Source organism: Bubalus kerabau, chromosome 21, assembly GCF_029407905.1.
Source record: "Bubalus kerabau isolate K-KA32 ecotype Philippines breed swamp buffalo chromosome 21, PCC_UOA_SB_1v2, whole genome shotgun sequence".
Classification (NCBI taxonomy): Eukaryota; Metazoa; Chordata; class Mammalia; order Artiodactyla; family Bovidae; genus Bubalus; species Bubalus kerabau.
Window position 1 is genome coordinate 44751457 of NC_073644.1, and position 26189 is coordinate 44777645.

Sequence of the window (26189 nt, forward strand, 5' to 3'; positions counted from 1 at the left end):
GACCCAGGGATTGAACCCCATGTCTCCTGTGACTCCTGCATTGCAGGCGGAGTCTTTACTGCTAAGCCACCAGGGAAGCCCAAACACACTTATAGAGGCAATTAAATCTGACTCCCTTAGATTTGATGTTTTTCTTTTAATTCAATTAATTAGATATTTTCTAACTAAATTAAAATTAGATGTTTTCTAATTTTCCCTGTGATTTCTTCTTTGGCCTGTATCTTATTTAGAAATATATTAATTTCTAACTATTTGGAGATTTCTCAGATTACTTTTCTGTGGCTTTCTAATTTAATTTCTCTTTGTAGATGGAGAACATATTCTGTATGTTTTTAATCTTTTTCAATTTGTTGACATGTGTTTTGTGACCAGAATATGGTCTATTCTGGAGTGTCATTTGCACTTGAAAAGAATGTGTATTCTGAGGCTGTTGGATGGTTTTCTATAGTTGTCAAGTATTACAAGTTGGTTGATGTTTGATGTTGTAAGTCAGATTTTCTATACCCTTGTTGATTTTATCTTGTCCAATCAATGGCTAAGATTAAATCTTCAACTGCAAATGAACAGTCAATTTCTCCTTTCAGCTCTTATGATTTTTGTTTTACATTTGTTAAGCATTTCCTTCCTTTTAAAGGCTATATAGTGTTTCGCTTTATGTATGTAGCACATTTTGTTTACCCATTCATCCATTAATGGACACCTGAGTTACTTCCACCTTTGAGTGAAGTCGCTCAGTTGTGTCCGATTCTTTGCAATCCCATGGACTGTTGCCTACCAGGCTTCTCCGTCCATGGGATCTTCCAAGAGTACTGCAAGAGTACTACAGTACTTTCCAAGAGTATTGGAGTGGGTTGCCACTTCCTTCTCCAGGGGATCTTCCTGACCCAGGGATTGAACCCAGGTCTCCCGCATCGCAGGCAGACGCTTTACCCTCTGAGCCACCAGGGAAGCCCTCTACCTTTCGGCTATTGCAAATAATACCTCAAATATGGATTTACAAATCTCTCTCTCTCTGGTTTCATTTCTTTGGGGTATGTACTCAGAAGTGGAATTGCTGGATCAAGTGGTAGTTCTATGTTTAGTATTTTGAGGAACCACTGTGCTGTCTTCCATAGCAGATGCACTATTATATATTCCCTTCAGCCATCAAAGCCATGGGTTTTGACTTCCCACAGCAAATCGAGTCCATCCCCTCTGGGAGCAAAGCTGCTAGTTTTCTTGGCTAGCCCCACCTACACAGAATTTCAGTTCTGGGGCAACAGGGCAGCCTTGGGCAAGGTTACAGGTATCTACTCTTCCTACTAGAATCTTTAGCAGTTTTTTAAGACTAGCTGATTCTCAAATTGTCTGTGTTTGATTTCCAATGCTCTGAAATGGTTGGGTTTGACAATTTTGTCCAAGTTATACTTGCTTTGTGTGCAGAGGAATTGTTGACCGTAACATATAACCATAGCTGAAAGTCTATTCCACAGTTTCTCTTCAAGTAGGAACCTGTATTAGTCAGGGCCTGTTAACATCATGTAAAAGAAATCCAACAGAATCAGTTAGGACTTTTAGAATTTTGAGTTACAGAAAACTCCCCAATGTAAACGTGTTGAATCAACACAGGACATTCTTAACAGTCTATAGGACTGTCTATAAGACAGGTCAAAGAGGTGAGGTTTGACAGTGCAGCTCTAATGATGCAACAGGGCACATTTGACAGTACTGACCTCATTTTCAGGCCCGACTGTTGCCTTTTCACCTAAACCTTTTCCCTCCAGACTTTCTTTTTGTAGAAGCTAAATAGCTGCCAGCTGTCCAGACTTCACAAATGTATACCCTGCCGGAAGAGCAAGGATGCTGCAGTTTACTAGAAGCCCCAGCCCACATCCCATTGGGTCTCATCAGGATCTGATTGGGTTACCACCTCTGAAAGGCTCAGCCACCAAAGGGAATGATTATGCTGCATGGCTTAAATGGGAGGAATGACTCTCAAGAGGCAACCAACAAATATGTTCCATAACCACAGAGTAATTGCACCTAGCTAGGTTCACATACTCAAAGCACTTCAAAAGAGCTATACAAACCATGGCTTCTGAAGCTGAAGCCAGTCTGCCTAGTGCCAGATCCTGGTTCCTCTCCCCCTGTTCCCCAACTGCCCACTGTTTTTAGCCTCTTTCATTGCTGCTGCAAAAATGCCTTTTTTTTTTAAATGTATTTACTTATGGCTGTGCTGGGTCTTCGTTGCTATGTGTGTGCTTCCTCTAGTTGCAGCAAGTGGAGACTAGTCTTCCCTGAGGTCCACAGGCTTCTCATTTCATTGGCTTCTCTTGTTGCTGCGAAGCACAGGCTCTAGGCATACGGGTGTAGTTCTGGTGCATGGGGTTGCCCCGAGGCATGTGGGATCTTTCCCAACCAGGGATTGAAACTGTGTCCCCTGCATTACCAGGCAGGTTCTTAACCACTGGACTACCAGTGAAGTTGAGAAAGACCTCTTTGTGAATAACATGACCATCAATAAGATGCTATCTTTCCTCCCTTTTGTGTGTCCATATAGCAACTTCCAACAAGGGTTCAATAGCCAACATGGTCAGTGCCCATCCCTTGGCCCAATCAATGTTGCCAGAGGCAGAGTACTGTAATTGGAAAGATAACATGCCCATCCCAGTGGACAGAGGACACGGTTCTGTTGCCAGAAGGGCAGTAAGAAAGCTTTTCTAAAAGTCAGAATACAATGGCTACCGCAGACCATCTTGGTCTGTTGTGGGCCCTTCCTGGGCGTCAAGCCAAGGGGGCGGAACTTTTGAGTTGCGAGATGCAGGGTACAAGGGAGGGATCTATCGTCAGACTTGAGGCGGGCTGATTTGGAACAGGGTAGGGTGGATCACAGAGGTCAGTCTAAACATGTAATGAAGTTGTAGGAAGAGGCGCACAGGCAGGAATCGAGGTGATAGGGAAGGGCTATCTATCCCCAATCTTGGGGCTTCCCCGGTGGCTCAGATGGTAAAGAATCTGCCTGCAATGCGGGAGACCGGGGTTGCATCCCCGGGTCGGGAAGATCCCCTGGAAAAAGGAATGACAACCCACGCCAGCATTCTTCCCTGGGGAATTCGATGGACAGGAGACATCCCCCAAGTCAACTGCCAAACTTTGTAAGACAAGAACATTTGCAGGACAATTCCTGAAGCCTTTGTGAAGGGTTTCTGGAGAAAATGCCGTTATTTCCGTCTTCCTTCAGATCTAGTTCTGTGCGCACGCCTGCCGTGCGAAGGGCAGCTAACTCAAGAGCTCCTCGGTACAAGGTGCAAGGATCGAGGGAGGCTCTAGTCGACCCCTGTTTAAGGAACGCTGAGGCCAAGGCCGACACGAAATTCTAGCAGGTTCCTCATTAGAAGCGCGGGGCGCTTCCTTTGTCCAAATTCCCAGCAAGTCCCCACCCCAAGCCAGACTCCCCACCCAGCCCGGGATGAGCCCCACCCCGCGGCTGCTGGGCCGGCCTCCGGGCCGGTTTAACTGGTTGGGACTGAAACCCGCGGTGAAGATGGTCTGAGCCTCGGGAGCTAGGGAACAGGCTGTGCCGAGCGCGGACCGGACAACTCCTGCCCTTCTCCGGAGTTCGGCCGACACTGCCCGCAGCAGTCCTCCCAGAGCCCGCGCTGGAGAGGTACGCGACCATCCGGCACCCCCACCACCGGGAACTGCGCAGGCGCCGGCAGCGCTCTGGCGCGACGCGTTTTCTGGCGCGCTCCCGGGTCTCGCCCGCGGGCCCCTGGGCCGGGCAGGCGTGATGCTTCCTGGATGTTGTAGTGCGCCTCCCGCGGAGGGCCGCCTGAGGACTGGGCATTAGGTTTCCGAAGACTACTATTCCCAGCATGCCCCGCGCGGGGGTCACGGGGCGCTTGCCCTCACGGCCCCGGCCGTCAGCGCTGGGAGGAGGAGCCGGGAAGCTGGCTGCGGCGGGCGGAGGGAGTGCGCGTGCGCGGTGGGCCGGCTCGCCCGGTTCTGTCCCAATCATTGTAAACAGGCGGAGGCTGGGGCGGGGTGGGAATGGGGTGCCCGAGGCCGGCCGGGGGCGCAGCGCAGGAGGCGGCCGCGGCGGCAGCGGCGTGAGAGCAAGGAGGCGGCGGCTGCGGCGGCTGGCGGTCGCGCGGCGGCGGCGGCGCAGGTCAGTGGCGGGCGGCGGGGCCCGGTGCCTGCAGCCGTCCGCGCGCCTCCCCGTGGCGTCTGTCAGGCAGCGGGCCGGGCCATCGCGGCCGGGCGGCGAGGCGGGGGCGTGGCTGCCGGGGCGGCTGTGCAGGGCGCTGGTCGGCGGCTCCGGCCCGCGCAGCCCGTTCCTCCGCTCGCCGGCCTTGGGTCCGGACGAGGAGGGTGGAAGCCGGGCCCTTCCCCGGGGCGCGGGCCTCGGATGGCAGAGAGGGACTCGGGCTTTTACGTAACCGCGGCCGGGATGCTGGACGGTCTCCGGCGCGGAGGGAGGCTGGTGGACGCGGGCGTGTTCCAGGGGCGCCGGCAAGTTCGAGCTGGGAATTCTTCTCAGAACTCCTCGTCAGGTGGGCTTGTGCCCACAGGCTCTTGTGGAGGTCAACTGTGGCGTGGCTTTCAGTTTTTTTGTTTGTTTCTTGTTTTAAACGTTGTGAGAGTGAAACAGGTTTCCTCTCATACCCCACACCCGAGCCTCCCTCAAGTCCTCACGCCCCTCGGGTTTGGGAGTCGTGACTCCAGAGCCTCCCCCCGAGCAAGCAGAGAATCTTATCCTAAGGCCTGGTTGAGTGCTCGAAGGTGATCGAGTGTTAACTCGAGCGGTTTTGACGGTGCGGGTGAAAGTGCTGTGGTTTGGACGCCGCGTTCACGTGGACGCGCCGGGTCTGGAGCGGGTCACCGCGGGTCTCCGCCCTGCGGCCCGGGTGGTGGTGCAGGTGCTCGGCGGAGAGGCGCTCACGTTCTCCGGAAGGCGCCGGCCACGGGCGGTTCGCTGGTCACGGAGTCTTGTCTGGAAATGAGAAAGGTAATCCATTTTCCGCCTTCCGAATTAGCTTGGCCACTTGGTAACTCCTTTCTGAGTGTCTTCCTGAGGACGAGTTAATTGCTGTCAGCTGTTTCGGCAGATGGTGCCGGCAGGAAGGAAGTTAGTTAGCAGAGGGGCTTCCACTTTTCAGAGTGACCCATAAAAGGAAGCGAGGTGGGCTAGCTGGGAAGTAATTTTTTAAACAGAGTATCTCGAAGCTGCGAGAGATAATTTATTATCTCTTTAAAATAGTATTCCTCCTTTTAGGTCTTCTAGGGACCATTTCTCCCTAGATTTAGAAAAATAGAAGTGGTATCAGAAAGTGCATAATAACTGTAATTACGGTGTTTCCTTTACAAAGAGAGATTGGGCCCAAAATGTAATCCAAAAGTATGTTCTTTCGTTTTTAGAAGAAAATCTCCAATAGAAGCTTTTGTTAGTATATGTAGAGGAAATAAGTAAAAGTGCAGGTCATTTAGTTTAATTTCTGTGTAGCAGGTACTGTGAAGACTTACAGATGGATAAGGTAGTGCCCCCGCCTTCAGGATGCTAAGACTTTATCTCTTACTTGAACTTCCATGAAGACAGTGTGTTTTTTAGATTGCTTTGACTGGAGGAAGGCCAGGGGCACAGTGGGTATACAAGGGAGGTAGTGGTCAGTTTTAATGGGGCAGGGAGGAGAGTGTGGAAGGGGGCAGTGGTAGGGAAAAGTGTATGGGAAGGGCTGGGAACAGTGAGGAGACAGGCTCAGACAGGATGGGCTTTTTGGTAGGAGGATCTGTTTGAGAAAAGCCAGGAGTCCAAACTTACAGAGTGAGTGTGGGATCTGCAGGTATGGCCCACAAGGGTGGAGGGTGGTGGCAAGCTGTGAAACCCAGGAGGTAGGCATAGGTCACATTAGGAAGAGTCTTGTAGACAGGTGAAGTAATTTCAGCTTTAGCTTGAAGCAGAGGGGAGTCACTGAGACAGGATGAAGAGGCCTAAGCCTCTCTCATAGGGAATAGAGTTACAGACTTACGTTGTAACTCTCCCCTATGTGTCAGGCATTGTATTAGGTGTTTTAGACTTGATGTCCTTAAACTTGAAGGCTTTGGCATGAGGGAGGCAGAAATTGCAGAAGAGGTTAAGGCCAAGGGAAAGTTGAACCAGAGGACTGTGAGGATGGAAAGTCGTTCTCTGCAGCTGTAGCATTGGGCTTATGGGGTCAGTAGCAGAAGGTGAGGCTGCACAGATTGGTCCCCATGCCATTCTAAGGGTTCTCGAGGGCTTTTTCTCTTGGTAATAATAGAGCGTATGGATTTTAACCAGGCAAGAGTCATGATAAGGTTTTCATCTTAGGAAAATCACTCTGGTCTCATATAGATGTCAGAAGGGATGGAGGGAAGACAAGGCAGGATGTAGGAGGACAGTGAGCAGTTTTTGTAATATTTGAGGTGACACATAAGGGCCTAAAATAAGGTAGGGTCAGGGGAGATGCAGCTGCTGCTAAGTCGCTTCAGTCGTGTCCAACTCTGTGCGACCCCATAGACGGCAGCCCACCAGGCTCCCCCGTCCCTGGGATTCTCCAGGCAAGAACACTGGAGTGGGTTGCCATTTCCTTCTCCAATGCATGAAAGTGAAAAGGGAAAGTGAAGTCGCTCAGTCATGTCCGACTCTTCGCGACCCCATGGACTGCAGCCTATCAGGCTCCTCCGTCCATGGGATTTTCCAGGCAAGAGTACTGGAGTGGGGTGCCATCGCCTTCTCCAGTGGAGAGGAGTAAGTTAATAGCACAAATATTAAAAAGGTAGAATTAACAGGATTCAGTGAGAATTGGATTTGGGAAGTGAGAGAGAAATAGTAGGACGAGATAACTGGATTTTAATTTGGGTGATTGAATAGACAACACGAAAGTACACTGAGACAGGGAATTCAGGGAGATCAGCAGGTCTGGGGAGGAACAGTATTTTGGCTTTTGGATACATTGAGTAGGAGTTACCTATAGAACATGCAGGTGGAAATGCTACAGGGTCAGGTGTGTGGGTTTGGAGCACACGGGAGAGGTCTTGATGGGAGAGTCATCAGGATCTATCATAGGTGGTACCTGAAGCTTTTCATTAGGTAACACAGCATAGGAAGAGTTTCTGGATGGAGAATAGTCGCATTTGAAGCCAAATTGAAGAAGAACTGAAACAGGAAATTCCTGTGTGTTTAGAAATGTCGAGAAATTGTGAGAAAATGGTGTAGAAGCCCAAATGGGATCATTTCAGAAGGAAGCTGTACTTCACAACTGCCTCTCCAGGAAAAAAAAATAATAATAAAGGAAGCTATATGCTTCCTTTGAGAACTTGAGGAAAACTGGGTTGTTAGGAGTTGGTTGAGTTTGATAACTGAGAGCACTTTCATAGCATCCTACTTAGTGCTGTCATCTGGGGAGGGCGCTGTTCGATTGAATTGAGGTGTAAATGGAAAGTCAGAGTGGAGAAAGCCAATGTAGGTTATTTCAAGAATAAACAAATCTTCAGCTGTGAAGAGAAGACTAGGAAGAAGTGTTACCAGAGGTTAATAAAGGGATAGGAAGGAACTTTTAATTTGGCAAAGACCTGAGCCTGCTTTTTCTTTGTTGTTCAGTCGCTAAGTCATGTCTAACTCTTTGTGACCTCATGGACTGCAACACGCCATGCTTCCCTGTCCTTCACTATTTCCCAGAATTTGCTCAGATTCATGTGTGTTGAGTCAGTGACACTAACTATCTGTTCCTCTGCTGCCCTCTTCTTTTGCCTTCAATCTTTCTGAGCATCAGGGTCTTTTTGAATGAATTGGCTCTTCTCTTCAGGTGGCTAAAGTATTGGAGCTTTAGCATCAGTTCTTCCAATGAATATTCAGGATTGATTTCCTTTAGGATTGACTAGTTTGATCTCCTTGCTGTCCAGCGGACTCTCAAGAGTCTTCTCCAGCATCACAGTTCGAAAGCATCACTTCTTCAGCACTCAGCCTTCTTTGTGGTTTAACACTCACATTCGTACATGACTAATGGAAAAACTGTGGCTTTGTCTATATATGTGGACATTTGTCAGCAAAGTGTGTACGTGCTTTTTAATACTCTGTCTAGGTTTGCCACAGCTGTTCTTCCAAGGAGCAAATGTCTTTTAATTTCATGGCTGCAGTCACCATCTGCAGTGGTTTGGGAGCCCAGGAAAATAAAGTCTGCCACTGCTTCCACTTTTTCCCTTTCTATTTGCTATGAAATGATGGGACCAGATGCCATGATCTTAACTTTTCATTCCAGTCTCAAAGAAGGGCAGTGCCAAAGAGTGTTCAAACTACTATAAAAGTGTGCTCATTTCTCATGCTAGTAAGGTTGTGCTCAAAATCCTTCAAGCTAGGTAGACTTCAGCAGTACATGAATGGAGAACTTGCAGATACACAAGCTAGGTTTAGAAAAGGCAGAGGATCACATTGCCAACATTTGCTGGATATAGAGAAAGCAAGGGAATTCCAGAAAAACATCTGCTTCGACTACATGAAAGCCTTTGGTTGTGTAGATCATAAGAAACTGGAAAATTCTTAAAGAGAGATGGAAATGCCAGACCACCTTACCTGTCTCCTAAGAAACCTGTATGCAGGTCAAGAAGCAATAATTAGAACTTTACATGGAACAACTGACTGGTTTAAAATTGGGAAAGGAGTACACAAGACCGTATATTGTCATCCTGCTTATTTAACTTACATGTAGAGTACATCATGCGAAATGTCAGGCTGGATGAATCACAAGCTGGAATCAAGATTGCCGGGAGAAATATCAACAACCTCAGATATGCAGATGATTCTACTTTAATGGCAGAAAGCAAAGAGGAACTAAAGAGCCTCTTGATGAGGGTGAAAGAAGAGCGTGAAATTGTAGGCTTTTTCCTTATGCTACTTTTTTTGAGATATTCATATAACATAAAATTAATCCTTTTAAAGTGTACAATTCAAAGTGTTTTTAGTATGTGTAGGGTTGCAGTCACCCCTACAATCAATTTTAGAGTCTTTCATTTCTGCACTTCTTTGTTATCAGCCACTCACCATCCTCCCTGCTTCCACTCACTAGCAACCACTAATCTACTTCTACTCTGTGGGTTTGCCTTTTCCGGGCATTTCATGTACATGGAATCATCTATGTGATCATCTGTGACCAACTTTTACTCAGCATCATGTTTTCAAAACCTGTCCATTTTGTAGTAGGTGTCAGGACTCCATTCCTCTTCATTGCTGAGAATATTACACTGGCTGGAATATTCCACATTTTGTTTATTCATAAGTTGTTTAACATTTAAGTTGTTTCTTTGTTACAGCTATTTTGAATAGTGCTGGTGTGAATAATCATGTGCAGCGTTTTTTGTAGATACATGTTTTCATTGTTCCTGGGTACATACCTAAGAGTAGAATTGGCCAGATCATGTCCTGAGTTTTATGTTGGAACAGTTTGAGGAACTTCTAAATTGTTCCCCAAAGCAGCTGCATCACTTCCCTCTCCAATGTAAAGATTCTCATTTCTCCATATCCTCACCAACACTTGTTATTTTCTGGTTTTTGAAAATTTAAGCTATCCTGGTAGATGTAAATTGGTAACTTATTGTGGGTTTGATTTGCATTTATTTCCCTGGTGGCTGATGATGTTGAACTTCTTTTCATGTGCTTGTTGGCAATTTGTATATCTTCTTTGGAGAAATATTTATTCAGGTTCTTTTCCTAGCTTCGCATTGGGTTGTTTGTCTTTTTGTTGTTGAGTTGTGAGAGTTCCTTTGTATATTCTGGATGGTAGACCGTTATCAGTATATGCTCAGTTGTTTACTACTGTTTTGAGACCCCATGGACTGTAGCCCACCAAACTCCTGTCTATGGAGTTTTCCAGGCAAGAATATAGGAGTGGGTTGCCATTTTCTCTTACAGGGATCTTCCTAACCTAGTGATCGAACCCACATCTCCTGTGGTTCCTGCATTCCAGGAGCTGAGCCATCTGGGAAGCCCCTTATCAGTATATGTGATCTGCAAATCTTCCATTCTCTGGGTAGTCTTTTTTACTTTCTTGATAATGCCTTCTCATCTACAGAAGTTTTAAATTTTGATGAAGTAGAATTTATCAGTTTTTTCTTTTGTTACTTGTGATTTTGGCGTCATACCTGTGAATCCATTGCCAAATCCACAGGCGTGAAATTTACACTGTGTTTTCCTCTGGGAGTTTTATAGTTTTAGTTCTTATATGTAGGTGTTGGTTCATTTTGAGTGAATTTTTGTATATGGTCTGAGATAGGGCCTGTTTTTTGTACGTGGAAATCTAATTATCCCGTTCCTATCTGTTGAAGAGACCATTTCTCCCCCATGGAGTAAAAATGGACACATTTGTTGAAAATCAGTTGACAATAGATGTTTGGGTTTATTCTGGACTCTTCAAATCGATTCTGTAGGTCTGGATGCTTATCCTGATGCCAGTGCCACATTGATTTGGTTACTCTAGTTCTGTAATTGCTTTTGATATTACGAAGTGTTGAGTCTTCCCCCTCTGTTTCTTCATTATTTTTGTGTGGGTATTCGAGGCCCATTGCGATTCCATACTGAGGATCAGATTTCCATTTCTGCAATAAAGGCTTGTTGAAATTTTGCCTGAGTCTATAGATCATTTTGAATTACAGCAATACTTTGTCATCTTAACAGTACTGAATTGTCCCATTAAAAAGGAGTTTATTTAGGTCTACTCTAACTTCTCTCAGCAGTGTTTTGTAGTTATCAGTGTATAAGTCTTTCACCTCCTTGGTTACATTTATTCCTGTTTTATTCTCTTGGCTGCTAATGTCCAGTCATTAGCAGACCAGTAAGCTACCAGGACAGCTGTGTATCTCTTGGGTGTAGCTTCAGCACTCAGCCACTTGACAGCTTTGGTCTTAGCCTTTGTTTCTGTCTGCAGATGTCAAGATCATCCAGAGGTGAGTGGGGAGGGCTTTCCTGGGTGGGATGAGCTCCATGAGATCCACCTAAGACAATTCTTAATCGACTGGTTTAAAGACAAAGACAAGGAGAGAATCTTGAACGTAGTGAGAGAAGTGGCTTGTCACATAAAAGGGATCCTCAGTGTCATCATCAGCTGACTTCTCATCAGAAACCACAGGAGCCAGAAGGCAGTGGGATGACACAGTCACACTACTGCAAGGAAAAATGATGAGCCAGGAATTCTGTGTCCTGAGCATGTGTGTGGTGCTGGGCATCCACATTTATCCTGATTTCCAGGAATTTGTTGCAGCAGTTCAAGGTCTTTGTTCCCCAGAACATCTCCCTGCTCAGCCTTTCTTCTCATGGTTTGGAGGGAGTGTTCACTTCAGCTCTTGCCTGTTGCTTCAGCGGGCAGCGCGGCTAACACCTCTCTGGCTGCCCCCTAGCGGCGTAGCCCTGGGCGTGGGGGGAGTTCTGAGGTAACTACGTTTAGGTGAGATAAGGCGGGCTGCTTCTACAGGTAGGTCTTCCAGAGAGACTGGAATAATTCAGTTTGTTTGCGAATGAGGTTTGTTCTGCTGTGCCAGTGCTGGGAATGTGGGCTATTATTTTCAAGGCTGCCACTGATTTGGGAAGCCCAGGATAGGATCAGAGTGAATTAAATATCATAGAATCCTACGTTCTCACTAAGATTCAGGTGTTTTTCTTGAATAAATGCTCCCTGAATTGTTGCTACAGGCTTCTGGTTAGTTTCCAGGGTTAAAGTGGATTCTGACTGATTTTAGTTGGCTCTTCTGAGGGTAAACTTTTGGAGTTCCTTAAGCTATCATTTTTTGAGAAGGAGATGGCAACCCGCTTCAGTATTCTTGCCTGGGAAATCCCATGGACAGAGGAGCCTGGAGAGCTACAGTCCATGGAGTTGCAAAGAGTTGGACACAATTTAGCAACTGAGCACTCAGGCTATCATTTTAACCTCACTCCATCTGTTTATTTAGCACTCCATTCATTATTAGGCTGCCTCTGTTACTATAGTTTACGTGAATCTTTTGTAGACAGCATATAGTTGGGTTAGTATTTTTCTCTGTTCTTTGCTTTTTTCCTAAAGAATTTGAGGTGCTTGTAGAGATGCAGCATAATAAAGGGTTTTTGGCCATCAAAAACAGTGCTTTGCTTACTTTTGTCTATTTGGGGACAAGGTTTAACAGTGAATTTGCTAGGTCGGAGTGTTAATTTTTGGTAGATGCTGCTGAATTGCCTTCTGAATGAATCAGTTTGCACTTCTACCAGTAGCATGCGACTGGCTCATCACACCCTCCAGTGTTGGGCATCAGACTTGTTCCTCTTTAGAAAATTGGTGGGTGAAAAACAGAATCTTTTAAATTCCCTGTTTTTTCATTTTAAAAGTATTTGCTTCAGATTCAAATCCTCAATCGCTTTTTGTTTTTATTTATTAGTTTGCAAAGTAATTGTCATGTCTAGTGCCAGTACTTTTTCTCCAGGTTTCTTCTTGGCTTCTTACATTTGTTTATGACTTTTTTTTTTTAACAGTGCACTTATGATTTTCCGAACGTTATTTAAAATGGGAGTCAAGGAAAGAAAAAGCAGTAAAACTCTTCCTTTTTCACACTTTTATAGGCAGAGGATATAGTTTATAAAATCTCAAGTTTTGTCCAGGAATTTTATATTGTTGCTTTTGTGTAGATATTATTGTTGCTGCTTACTGAGTACCTGCTGTAGACCATGAATACTATTTTGTTTAATCTTGGCAGTGCTGTGGCAGTTCTGTGTCAATATTGACAGATAAGGAAACCCCATCTATGAAGAGTGATGGTACTTAGACCTGCAGCTGTGCCACATTCTCTTTCCCCATCAGGGTCTCTCCCAATTTCTTTACTGAGGACTGGGGGCCTGGGTGAGCCATTAAGGATAACACTGAAAAGATCACAACTTAATCTTTTCTGGTATATTCCTCCAGAGGTGTTTTATACACATACGAGCAAAGAATGTATAAACATGTATACCTTCTGTTCTAAACAATCATAGTGTAAATCGTGGAATGAGGCTTTTATTTATTGAGTGCTTACTCTACACCAGGCGCTAGGTCTCTTTCTTTGCAGTTGATCAGTTTGAATGAAGTCCATCAAACTGATCACCTGGAAAGATTGTATAGATATTTAAATGTAAAGCTTTTGCCTTAAAAGTAATTAAAAACAAAAATCTAGCTGAACAACAAAAATGCTAGCAGAACTTGTTTGGAGTTGCTTTCAGAGTGATACTTGATAAAATGAAGCATGATCATAATCATTTGGAGGCTAAATTAAATCAGAAGCACTGCAAATTGAGAGCCAGATTTGAAATTTGTATATATTATGAAATGATCACCACAGTAAATCTAGTTAGCATTCATCACCACACACAGTTATGAAAAAATTTTTTTAAATCTAGATTTACTTTTGTCATGTTTATTGCTGTTTTAATTTGTAATTCCCCAATGATATATGATATGGAACATCTTTTCATATGCTCATTTGTCATTTGTATCTTTTTTGGTGATGTTTCTGTTCTGGGCTTTTGCCCATTTTTAAATTGTTTTGTTTTCGTATTGTTGAGTTTTAAGAGTTCTTTGTGTATTTTGGATAGTGGTCCTATATCAGGTATGTCTTCTACAAATATTTTCTCCTAGTCTGTGGCTTGTCTTCTCATACTCAGTCTTCAGTTCAGTTCAGTCACTCAGTCGTGTCCGACTCTTTGCTACCCCTTGAACCTCAGCATGCCAGGCCTCCCTGTCCATCACCAACTCCCGGAGTCCGCCCAAACTCATGTCCATCGAGTCGGTGATGCCATCCAGCCATCTCACCCTCTGTTGTCCCCTTCTCCTCTCGGTCTTAAGTCTCTTAATTTTTATGTTCATTCTCCCACTCTTCTTCCTTCCCCTCTTTTTCTTTAGTATTAGCTAAATAAACTAAATTGTATGTCCCTATATTTTGAGACTTAATCAGAATCAGGTTTTATCAGTTTAATTTTTCCAGGCCAGTGTCTCTTTTTTTGTCTGTGATATTAACAGCCGTTGTTGCCAATATCTATTTTTAAATTGCTTATTAAGTGGTGATAGTCTTTTATTTCTTTGTTTATTACATGGAAGATTTTGATAAAAGGAAACTTGGCTGAACTATACTTGGTATAGGAGGTTCAGAATAAATGCTCCCCCCCCTTATTTGCCAGTTATTCCAAACAACTACTTGGTTCTCTAGTTCTCATATCCTCCAAAGTGATCAGTGAATTTTATTTTTAAATATTTTTATGAACTCGTGGATTTAAATATACTTGATACTTCAGTTCGTGGCAGTTATTAATTTTATTGGTTCTCTTTGGCATCTTTGGCCAGTGGGAGCATCTTCTAGATGACTTCTGAGTCCTTTTGTCTTGATTCCAAGCATCTTTCATTTCTTTTATGACTTGATATTTCAGCCTCATAACATATCTCATGTATTTGACCTGGTGTCAGCCTAATGGAAATGTTTAATAGTATGTTAAATTATATTGTTAGGCTCACACAACTAAATATGTATTTATTAGCAACTTTCAGTTCAGTTCAGTCGCTCAGTTGCGTCCAACTCTTTGAGACCCCATGGACTGCAGCACACCAGGCTTCCCTGTCCATTACCAACTCCCGGAGCTTGCTCGAACTCATGTTCATCAAGTCGGTGATGCCATCCAACCATCTCATCCTCTGTCATCCCCTTCTCCTCCTGCCTTCCAACTTTCCCAGCATCAGCATCTTTTCCAATGAGTTAGTTCTTCACATCAAGTGGCCAAAGTATTGGAGCTTCAACTTCAGCAGCAGTCCTTTCAGTAAATATTCAGGGTTGATTTCCTTTAGGATTGACTGGTTTGATCTCCTTGCAGTTCAAGGGACTCTCAAAAGTCTTCTCCAATACCACAGTTTAAAAAGCATCAATTCTTTGACACTCAGCTTTCTTTGTAATTCAACTCTCACATCCATATATAACTACTGGAAAACCATAGCTTTGACTAGACAGACCTTTGCCTTTTCTAAATTCAGGTTGAACATCTGGAAGATCATGGTCCATGTACTGTTGAAGCCTGGCTTGGAGAATTTTGAGCATTACTTTGGTAGTGTGTGAGATGAATGCAATTGTGTGGTAATTTGAACATTTCTTTGGCATTGCCTTTCTTTGGGATTGGAATGAAAACTGACCTTTTCCAGTCCTGTGGCCACTGCTGAGTTTTCCAAATTTCCTGGCATATTGAAAGCAGCACTTTAACAGCATTGCCTTTTAGGATTTGAAATAGCTCAAGTGGGATTGCATCACCTCCACTAGCTTTGTTCCTAGTGATGCTTACTAAGGCCCACTTGACAGGCAACTTAGTAGCCATTTGAAAAAAATAATACACATAAGCTAAAAAAGAAAATCATTTTTATCTTAATCTTAACTAAAATTAGTGGTTTCTGTGTGTCCATTAAACACTGTGCAGCTTATGATACTTTGCAATCAGATTGAACATCACCACCCTTATTTCTTGTTCCATGTTGATTTTTAAAAAACCGCTATAAAGCCCTGCTCTATGAAGGTATGCTGTTGAAGGGGATGTGCACAGTTGAGTGTTGAAGCCACCTTCTTTTCTGGTAGCTGTGCAGTGACTGACAGGTGTCGAGTAGCACTGTGCTTCCCTTAGTTTGAGCTACCTCAGACCCGTGGAGTTTGCTCACAGTGCCCTGGGTCCGTCTGCGCACTGTTGGGGAACATGGACTAGATGTTTTTACCCACTTTCTATTGTAACCAATGGTGTGCATTTTAAAAATTATTAAATGAGGTTTATTGGGCTCCCCTGTTTCCAAGCCAAGTTCTGATTTAAGATTTGCTTGAGACTGGATCATGTGATTATATGAGATGTGGCAGGAAAGATACCACCTGTCTCCCACCTGTTACTTTAAAAATGTGCTGTTTTATTGTTACATTCCAAATGATATTTATTAAGTTTTTTAAATTTTAATTTTTAATGCAGTATAGTTCCTTTACAGTGTTGTGTTTCTGCTGTACAGCAAAGTGAATTGGCTATATGTATACACATACCCCCTCTTTTTTGGATTTCCTTCCCACTTAGGTCACAAGGTTTTTTTAATAAGAAAACTTTTTTTTGGTCCTTGGTGTTTGTGACTGCTTATGATATAGCACTTTCAGTGCTATCCTATAGCACTTATAGGATTTCATGTAAAGGCAGTGGACTTTTCTCTCCATACTTACTATACATACATGCCCTTTGATTTGGACAGCTGTGTGCAGAACTGAACTGTGTCCTCCCCAGCCTTTCAGCCCAGGCAGAGGTGGAATTATTTCTGGCTGCTAGATACTGTATGTTCTGGCTGCTCATTTCCTGACACCTGGAGTTCTGAACCTCAGAGTTTTTATGTTCACCTAAATAATGGCAATAGTCTGTGCTTTGCAGATTTCTGTTTCATCCAGAGGTTTATTTTATATTGCATTATATCAGTTTCCTAAAATGTGAATTTTTCTGTTTTCTTGTTAATAGTCATGTAATAGTTATTGTCAGCCTTAAAAAGACATTCATACGTTCGTGTTCATTATCATGAACTTTGGAATTTCACATCTTTTAAACTGATTTTGGTAACATATATCTTAGAGATGTCTTATTATTTATCTGTTTGCTTTTGGCTGTGCTGGTCTTCATCGCTGTTCACGGACTTCCTGTAGTTGCAGCAAATGGGGGCTGCCTGCCAGTGGTGCCTGGGCTTCTTGTTGCGGTGGCTTCTCCTCTTGTGGAGCACAGGTCGCGGCTCCCGGGCTCTGAGCGCAGGCTCAGGAGTTACGGCACACGGGCTTAGTTGCTCTGCAGCATGTTGAGTCTTCTGGGTCAGGGATCGAACCCGTGTCCCCTGCATTGGACCCTGGACTACCAGGGAAGCCCTCTTAGGCATATTTTAATCAACGACACTGAGAATGTTGAGAAGCTGAGTGGAAAACATAAATCACTGTGTCATTCAGTGAATTTCTCTATGGCATATGGGGCACTAATTAAAAGTTTTTTGGCTAAGTGCCTGGGGGTTGGGGAGAAATTAAAATAAAGATTAAATTTGATGATATATAAGATGACTGCAGAAAAGAAACAGTAACTCGAGTAAAATGTCTATTAAAGTACTTGTTGTTTAGTCACTCAGTCGTGCCCGATTGTTTGCGACCCCGCCAGGCTCATCTGTCCTCACAGACCTGAACAAAAGTTGGGAGTTTTGAAAGGACCAATCAGGTAACAACCCAGAGGGCTGACAGTTGGTCTGTGGGGGTGTGCGTGGTTCTGCACCTGTGGATACTGCTGTGCATCACGGGCATAGGCTGTGAACCTCGCGCGTGTTAGCGTGGCAGGGACTTCGCTGTGGACGATAGGAAACTCCCTAAGCCTTATCTGCTTCATCTGAAGGATTATTTGCCTCATCTCAGCTCGTAAACTTGGTTTTGTTTTTTTTTCTTGAATAGTAATGTTCATGTCTGAAGAGAAATCCTTTGATGAGTCAAGTTCCTTATGGCCTATAAAATTTTGTGTAAGTGAAAAGTGTGGTTACTGGGTCTCAGCGGTTTGTAGAATAGCCTGATTGACGCAGAGTGCCTGCCTTCTTTCTGGGAGTCTGGGACTTCAGTACCCGCTCCGCAGAGAATGCCGCTGTGACTGGGCTCCTCGGGGACCTTGGGCTGATGGAGGAGCAGGCAGAAACCCCTGGCGCTTCCTATGTGTCCCTATGTCTCCCCTGCTAGCGGGCCCTTGGGAGCATACACCTGGTTCCTCTGGACTCGGCCCCTTGTCCTTGGCTTTTTTTGCTCTGTATCCTTTCTCTGTAATAAGTCTCAGCCTGAGCGTGACTGTGTGCTTACTGATGTGAGTCCTCCTAGCGAATCGCCGACCCCGGGGTGGCCTTGGGGACCCCAGCCCAGTGTCAAGACTCAGGCAAAATGCTGGTCCCCACCTTGCCCCAGCACCCCGCCTCCCGAGTTTTATAGCTGAAGCTTTCCTTTCAGCTATTTCTTTTGGTGTTTATTTCCTTTACCTAAGTAATACCCTTAAATTGCTGTTTTTGAAGATGGCAGTTTTGAATGTCCTCTGTTACCTGGGTGTTAGGTGGATAAGGATTTGGGTCTCTGAGATCCTCCCCGGGTTCGCTGCCCCCAGCCCTCCAGCATAGTCATGGCTTGCACAGTGCTTGGTTCCATCAGTCAGCATCCATCGTTTTCATCGTGGTTATTACAGAAGCACTGTGTAATCCTGAGCCAGGCAGAGGACTACGGTTTCATTCTCCTGTCTACCTTTTTTCTTAAAGTTAACGGTCGTCTCTTACTGTTATTTGCTTTTTACTCTGTTCTTATGACAGATTTGTCCCCAAAGCTACAGTCTTGTTCTTCTTTTCCGCACAGGCAGATGTGTTGGAACCCTTCTTCCCCGGGGTCACAGGGACTGTGTCACTAGCTGGCCACAGGCCTGCTTTTCCTGGGTTCCTTGCTGCCCGTCAGGTCGCATCTCAGGTCGTCAAGTCTCTTGGGCAAGTGTACAGGGAATACAGTCCTTGCCGCCGTGTGTCTGAAGTATCTTTATTCTACCTGTACACTCGGGTGGTTGTTGAAACTGGTTTTCTTATCAGAATTTTGAGTATGTTTGTTTATTGTCTGTAAATTTCCATGGTCCTATTGGCAAATCGATTGTGATCTTCTGTAATTTGCTTGTCCTGTTCTGCCCGCTAGGAGTCTTTCTGGATCATCTCTCTGTCCCTTGTACCCTGAGACCTCATGGTGTGCTCTGATGGGTCTCTGCATGTATGGTGTTGGGTGCTTAGTGGCCCTTTGTGAGCTGGATGCTCTTTAATTCTGAGAAAATTTGAAGAACAAGAATGTATTTTGCATGGACATATGCTTATGAAGTTGGCCATCCCTGGACAGTAGGTTATGGGGGGGGGTCAGTGCTCAGTATGTTCTAACGAGCCAGTAACTGGAGTCCCTTGTAGAGATTTAGGTTAGAGACTTTTAACTTACAGACTATTTTTTAAAACCATAAAAATAAGGAAAAGCTGCTTCCAATGACTTTTAGGCTGTATTTAATAAAAATCCATTTATAAATACTGGATGTGTTTAACTTGTGAACTAGTTAAGCAAGCTGTTGGTTTTTTGGAAGAGGCCCTTGTCTGTGTAGATATTATCAAGTTTAATGAATCATTGGAGTTATTTTCAAAACCTCATTTCAGGAGACTTCAGTTTAGCAGTCGGTCTTTCCTGCTGATACTGCTTTGTCCTTTGGCATAGTTGAGTGGCTCCTCTTACATGTGCTGATTAACACTGGTACATGAGCAGAAGAGACTGTTGGAAACAGTGTATATCCTGGTTCTTTAGAGGAGTGAAGTTTTTTAAGTCTTTATTAAGTTTGAGTCTGATTTTGTGAAACTTATTTTTGGCTTTACCCCAGTTAAAACTGTCATAACTGTTCTTTTTACATGAAATATTTAATTTCAAAGGTATAATTTGGGGGATTCTAAAGTAAAATTCTAGATGTATGGAAATACTTTTAATAGTTTTTGTTAGTTATTACAGAAGTCACATTTTTTTCCTTAAATTCTCTCTGGAGAGAGATTTTTCCCAGGTAGCCATAGGCTTTCATTTGGGAAAAACTGGAAATAGACATTCCTCTTGCAGTGATTTTGGGTGTGGGGGGCTGGGAGGGGATGTCAACCATTAGGGTGAGAGTAGCAACATTTGAGGAGAGTTCATATTTTTAATGGCTCATGATCATCTTTGCATAACATCCATGGTTTTTTCCCTATCTGTGAGATTTTATTGAGGTGTAATGTATATTCAGTGATAGGCACAGTTTAATTTTTTTTTTTTTGGTGACCCCATGGGTAGATCTAGAGGCATTTTGCTAAGTGAGATAATCTGTCAGACAGAGAAAAACAGATACCATATGATCTCACTTATGTGTAGAATCTGAAAAATAAGACAAAATGTAAATAGACTCATAGATACAGAGAACAAATACGTGGTTGCCAGAAGGGAAGGAGGTGGAGGGTTGAATAGATGAAGGGGATCAGGAGGTGCAAACCCCCAGTTATTAAAAGGAAAGCCTCGGAATGTGATGTGCAGCGTAAGGAATGTGGAATAATGTTGAAATAACTTTGTGTGGGGACAGGTGGTTACTAGGCTCACAACTGGTCATCATTTCAAAATGGACCTAAGTGTCAAACCACCAGTACCCTGAGACTAACACAATGGTGTGTGTCTGCGGTGTTTCATGAAGATGTGTTTCAGCAAATGTGTGTGTGTGTGTGTAGCCCATGTGCCTGTCAGGACATAGAACACAGCCATCAACCTGGAGAGTTCTCTCTAGCTGCTCTGTACTCTGGCCCTGCCTCTTCCCCAAACCCCAGGACCCCAGTTCTAGATTCTCCCGATGGAGATGAGCTTGCCTCTTCCAGAACTTCGTATAAATAGTCATACACTTTGTAATCTCGGGTGTCTGCAGTGCTATCTTGAAGTTCATCTGTTTTGTTGTATGGCTGACTAGTTTGTTCATTTCAAAAAATGCTAGTATTCTATTGTGTGAATATATTTCCGCTTGTTTATCCAGGCTTGTTAATGGCAATGTGTTTCTGTTTTTTATCTGTGATAAATACAGTTACTCTGATCATGTGAATATGTGTGAATATGTTTCCATTTCTCTGGGGTAGATACTCAGGAGTGGAATTGCTGGGTCATATGGTAAGAGTTTAAGTAGACACTGCCAAATAGTAATACTTTTTCAAAGTGGTTAAATGTTACATTCCCACCAGCAGTGTATTAAATTTCTAGTGCCACACATCCTCACCAGCGTTAGGAATTATAGTTCTGTTTGCACGTCAGCCATTCTGGATGGTGTCTGTTGATAGCTCATCATGGTTTTAATTTCCATTTCTTTGATGTTTGGTGATGTGGAGGTTTTTTCATGGGCTTATTGACCAGTCATAGATTTTCTTTTGTAAATTGTTTGCTTGATTTTGCCCATTTTTGTTTTGGATTGTCTATTGTTGAACTGTAGAAGTTCTGTATATATCCTGGGTTTAAGTCTTTTGTGAGACACACGTACATACACACACACTGTAAGTGTGTTCTCCACGTCTTGGCCTTGACTCTTAATTTTCTTCTTACTATCTTTTGATGAGTGAAAATTTTTGCTTTTGATAAAAAGTCTAGTTTGTGGACTTTTAATTCAGTAGTTAATTGCTTTCTGTTCCTGTCTGGGAAATTCTTCCTTCAAGGGCTCACAAATGTGTTTTGTGTAGAAGTTTTAAGTTATTAGCAGTGAAGTTTTGTGTCTGTAGTTTGTCATGCACACTCTGTGGTGATGCAATGGAGGGCTGACCTTCTCTCTTCCCCACATGGTTACTCTGCGCCACTTGCTGAAGACTTTCCTTGCCCCATGAATTCCTTTGGAACTTTTGTTGACAGACAGTTGACTGCGTATATGCGAGCCTCTGCGAAGTTTCTGTTTTGTTCACTAACCTGTCCACCCTTGCTCCAGTACCATACTGTCATGGTTACGTCTCTGGTGGAGTAGACCACGGAGTAGACTCTGTTGTCTGTCTACTGGTTGGAGTAGACTGTGTTTTCTGTCTGGAAGGACCGCCCCCTTCTGGTCCTTCAGCTGAGAGGGCTGGCTTTTGTCATCGCTGGTGTTTCTGGCATGTTTTGCTGCAAGTCTGCGATGCAGAGGCAGAAAGCACCCTCTGGGATCAGTGTTGGTCCTCGTATCTCGAGGCCCCGTCCTGTCTGCCTTCTTTGCCTGTCAGTATGCGATCTTTTTCTTAGCTGTGCTGACATCTTTCTTAAATGTTGACAAGTTTACATTACTTCTCCTCTTGCCTCAGAAGTAGGAATTTCTTTTTTTCCCCCCCTCACCTTTGGCTGTTTATGCTGAAATTCACCGTGGACCCTTCAAGGCCTGTCTCTCTGCCCACTTACTCAGGACGCTGAGGTGTGTGTGTGGCTCCCTGAGCTCAGGACCGTTCCTGCACCTCTGTTCCGGCCTCGCTCCATCCTGTGCGCCGGCGGCCGCTCCTCCCAGCCATGCGAGGCTGAGTCAGGGCAGCAGCTGTTCCTCTGGAGTGGTTTTCGCAAGATCATCTCTTCAGGGTGTCAGGAACAGGACTCTTCCTTGTCAGTCCAGTGTGCAGATTGCAGAGTGGGGGGCGGTCCAGACCCACCTGCGTTCTGTGATTCGTGGTCCTGCCCTCATGCCTTGCAGCCCCAGCGTTGTCGCTTCTGGACTTGAACTTGGTGATGACCTCCTCAGCTCGGCCCCAGCTGGCTTTCAGTTCAGAACCATCTTGTCTTTCCATGTCTTTTCTGTTGCTTCTTCATGCATCTGCTCCCATCAGACCCGTCTTCTTGCTATTCTCATAACAAGCCCCACGTTTCTGCTTGTGTCATTAATATGCTGCTCCTCCTGGCGTAAGTGTGCTCTCGTGTGTGTGTGTGTGTGTGTGTGTACATGTGTACACAGAGGGCACTTTAGTAGAAAGAATGTGTGTTTCCGTCAAGCACATCCTAGTTTTACCTCTTGCTGTGTGGCGTAGGATACATTACTTCACTTCTCTGAGCCTTAGTTGTACAGTTTGTAAACCTGGAAAAACACTTTTCTCACAGGACATGTCAGGTTGAGGTGAAAGTTCCTGAAGCCACAGAACTCAAATGAAATGTGGGTTTCCTTTCTTTGTTTCTGTAATTAAAAGTTGAGGCTGAGGGCCAAGTCATTTCTCCTCATCTTTGTGTCATCAGCGGGACACAGCGTATTGAGAATATGGAGAGACTTGTTAGTGGGTTTAGTTGGTTAAGGAAACGTCTGACTACTTCCCGTGCAGCCTGTGCTGTGTTAAATGTTGGGCTTGCGAATTACTGGCAAGATGGCCCCATGCACAGGTCCTTAAGGCCCAGTGCGGCGTCCAGGTGTGCTCCATGATTCTGTAGCTCCGGAGGGGGGCACGGCTTAGCCTGGGCCACGTGAGGCATGAGCGGGGATTCCTGGAGAAAGGGGTGCTGGTACTTGATCCTTTTTTTAGCAGCTTTATTTAGGTGTAATTTGCATACCATAGGATTTCACTCACTTAAAATGTCAATTTACAGTTCGTAACCATCACCACAATCCAAATCTAGACTGTTCGCATCACTCCAGAAAGATTCCTTGTGCCCATCTGCGGGCCTGATGTGGAAAGATGAGTATGGCTGAGCAGGACTCCTGGGAGGAAGGCGGGTCCCAGCGCGGAGGAGACAGAGAGCAGGGAGGCGTGTGGCCCAGGCCGGGGCGAGCTGTGCTCCTTCCCGCACCCGTGTTTTTGTTCTCCGCTCTTCACACTTCAGTTTCCCCACCTGTGATGTATAACCGATAGGCTGGTGGCATCTTAGCTCCCTTTAAACTCTCATCCCTTAAGAAAAGAATGTATTTAAAAAAAACACCAGCCGTCAGAACCCATGAAGTAAAACCAGAGAATCAGAGTGACAGCGATGCTTACAGTCCCTTTGATGAAATTTCTCGCTTAATGTTTTTCCTGCTTAGGCAAGTAGTAAGGCATACTGTACTGGTAGGAAACTGATGAAACGTAAAAAAGTGAAAAGATCACTTATAACCTTATAATTCAGAGATAATTGTTACTAAGGTTCCCTTGTTCTTACATTTTTTTGTGTGCTTGTATATTTAAAACTTGATACTGTGCTGTAAATTGCTTTCCTCAGAATATTAAATATTGTCAAAAACAATTTTTATGAGACTAAAAAAACATGGCCTGTTCATTTGAAAAACGTGATAATAGCAGTACAAGTGATAGATGGGCATGGTAAGGCTCAAAATAAAAAAAAACAACTTTCTCTCCCTCCTCTTTTACAACTTCAGAGACTTAACAATGGTTTACTATGTCAGAGATGGCTTGTGTGTGACTTTACATTCCATTATTTGGATCAAGCCTAATTTAACGTGTCTTTTATTGATAGCCATTTAGATTTTGCTGTCTTTGCTTTCCCAGTGCTAAAATGATTATTTTCATGTGCACATCTTTGAATGCTTGTAAAAGGATGTCTGAAGGATAAGTTCCTAAAAAGAGGAATTCTTAGATCAAAGAGAGCACATTTAAAATTTTGATAGATTTTGCCAGTTGCTTTTCAGAAAAGACTGTGCTGGTTTATACTTCAGCTGTTGGTGGATATTCTCCCTTAGTGAATATTCACACCCTTACCAGCACTTAGTATGCTGGTATATTATAGACCCTTTTTGTTCTTTGCCAGTCTGATGTTATAAAAATTCTAACTTACCGTCTTATGTTCTTAAAATTGCAATTGCACTTGAATGATATTTTCATGTGGATATTAGTCATTTTCCTGTGAACTGCTTCACATTCTTGCTATGTTGAAATTTTCATTGATTTGTGAGAACTCTGCTTTTTAGAAAAGTTCGCTATCATAATTTACACATTTTTTTTCACATTTGGTTGTCTTTTGACTTTGTTTATGGTCAGATTTATCAGTTACACTTGTGTTTGTGTGTTTTTAAAATTTCAGAATCACCTTAAGTCAGTGCAAAGAGAAGTGATTCTGGTAGTTTTTCAGATGAATATTATAAAAACATTAAAGAGGAGTAAGAACTAACACAGTTCACTTTTGAACATGGTACTTAAACTGTGTACCGTTGTCTTATGAAGAAGAAAAATGTGAACAGATCTTGAACTTTTCTTACATTTGTACTTTATTATTTCTTTAAAAAATTTTATTATTGAAATATAGCTGGATTACAAAGTTGTGTTAATTATTGCTGTCCAGCACCGTGACTCAGTTATACACATATGTACACATATATATATTCTTTTTCCTATTTTCCGTTCTGGTTTCTCACATGATATTGAGTACGGTTCCCTGAGCTGCACAGTAGAAACTTGTTGTTTATCCACATTTGTCCTTTGTAGTGTCCATTGTAGCAAAACCGTTTTGTGTATAGTTTAGGAATGAGCAAATGAGGTTCTTCCTTTGTTAGCTGTATCAGCACATGGCTTGTCTAATGCGGTATGTAACTGCAGCTAATGGCCTGTACCTGTGTGAATCGCTGCATCTGTCACTGTTCTGTAAATTTCACTAATGATACTGAACTATTCATGTGTTAGTTATACCAAGAGTCTTCTTGTTATTCATGGTTGTTTGGTCATAACTTAAGAAAAATTAAAGTTTTCTGTTGGATAACAATCAAAATGAAACCCCTTACAGAGCGGCTGGCTCTTTTTAGGAGAAACCCTGTGTCCTGCCTTGATGTCCTATGTCCTTCCATTTGGTTAATTTTCCCCACATTTGAAGATCCAGTGCTTTCAGCTTTTTGAGAACTGATGTGCATGTGTGAGGCACGAATCAACTCAAGATGACAAAACCAGCGACGGTTCTTGAGGGGGGAGTTTGCCGAGCTGTGCGTCTATCTGCTGCCCCTGGGCGTTGGTGGCCACCAGGTGACCGTGATGCTGTGTCTCCCGCAGGTGTGATGGGTAGGTGACCAAGAAGCCCTCCTCGCTGTCATCAGGGAGGCAGCATGACCGAGTGCTTCCTGCCCCCCACCAGCAGCCCCAGTGAGCACCGCAGGGTGGAGCATGGCAGCGGGCTCACCCGCACCCCCAGCTCTGAGGAGATCAGCCCCACCAAGTTTCCCGGGCTGTACCGCACGGGTGAGCCCTCACCCCCCCACGACAGCCTCCACGAGCCTCCCGACGTAGTGTCTGACGATGAGAAGGACCATGGGAAGAAGAAAGGAAAGTTCAAGAAAAAGGAAAAAAGGAGTAAGTGCCGTTTCCTCTGTGCTGTGGTTTTATTCTAGGTAAATTTCTGCTCTAGTCACGTGTACCTGCCATCCTAGATCCAGGGACTCCTGTTTTATATTTTCTTTTCAGGGTCTCAGTTTTTGTATTTTAGGGTCTTACTATCACAAGTAAAAATACTGAATTTCCAGAAGTGGTAAAGTTTTCTGGTGGAGGTTTCTTAAGTTGGTTTTTTAAAATAATGTATGAAAAATAAATGTTGAAATTTTGTGCTTATGGAGTCTTACTGTCTTGATGAGGTTGTAGGCTAGTTGGGGCACATGGTAAAAGATAGTGTATTTGTTTTCTTAAGCAGATGCCACGACACACCCATATGGGATTCCTGTTCTGTAGGGAGGATGATAGCTTTTTTTATTGGGTTGGCTG

At 43.9% G+C, this 26189-nt stretch overlaps 1 protein-coding gene across 7 annotated transcripts in view; it reads left to right on the forward strand.

The window, feature by feature from the left end:
- The first annotated feature begins 3513 nt into the window (after positions 1-3513).
- Positions 3514-26189, forward strand: part of RALBP1 (ralA binding protein 1) — a 41153-nt gene continuing 18477 nt past the window's right edge. Inside the window, exons 1-2 of one of the 7 annotated variants that reach the window (XM_055559759.1) lie at positions 3514-3646; positions 25488-25784. In XM_055559759.1, coding sequence (XP_055415734.1) covers positions 25541-25784 — 244 coding nt within the window. In that variant the 5' untranslated portion in view covers positions 3514-3646; positions 25488-25540. Of the gene's footprint in view, positions 3647-4004; positions 4148-4385; positions 4533-4558; positions 4988-5038; positions 5162-5229; positions 5378-6055; positions 6205-25487; positions 25785-26189 lie in introns of those variants that run through there. The other 6 variants (XM_055559756.1, XM_055559758.1, XM_055559757.1 and 3 more) reach the window with 6 other exon arrangements.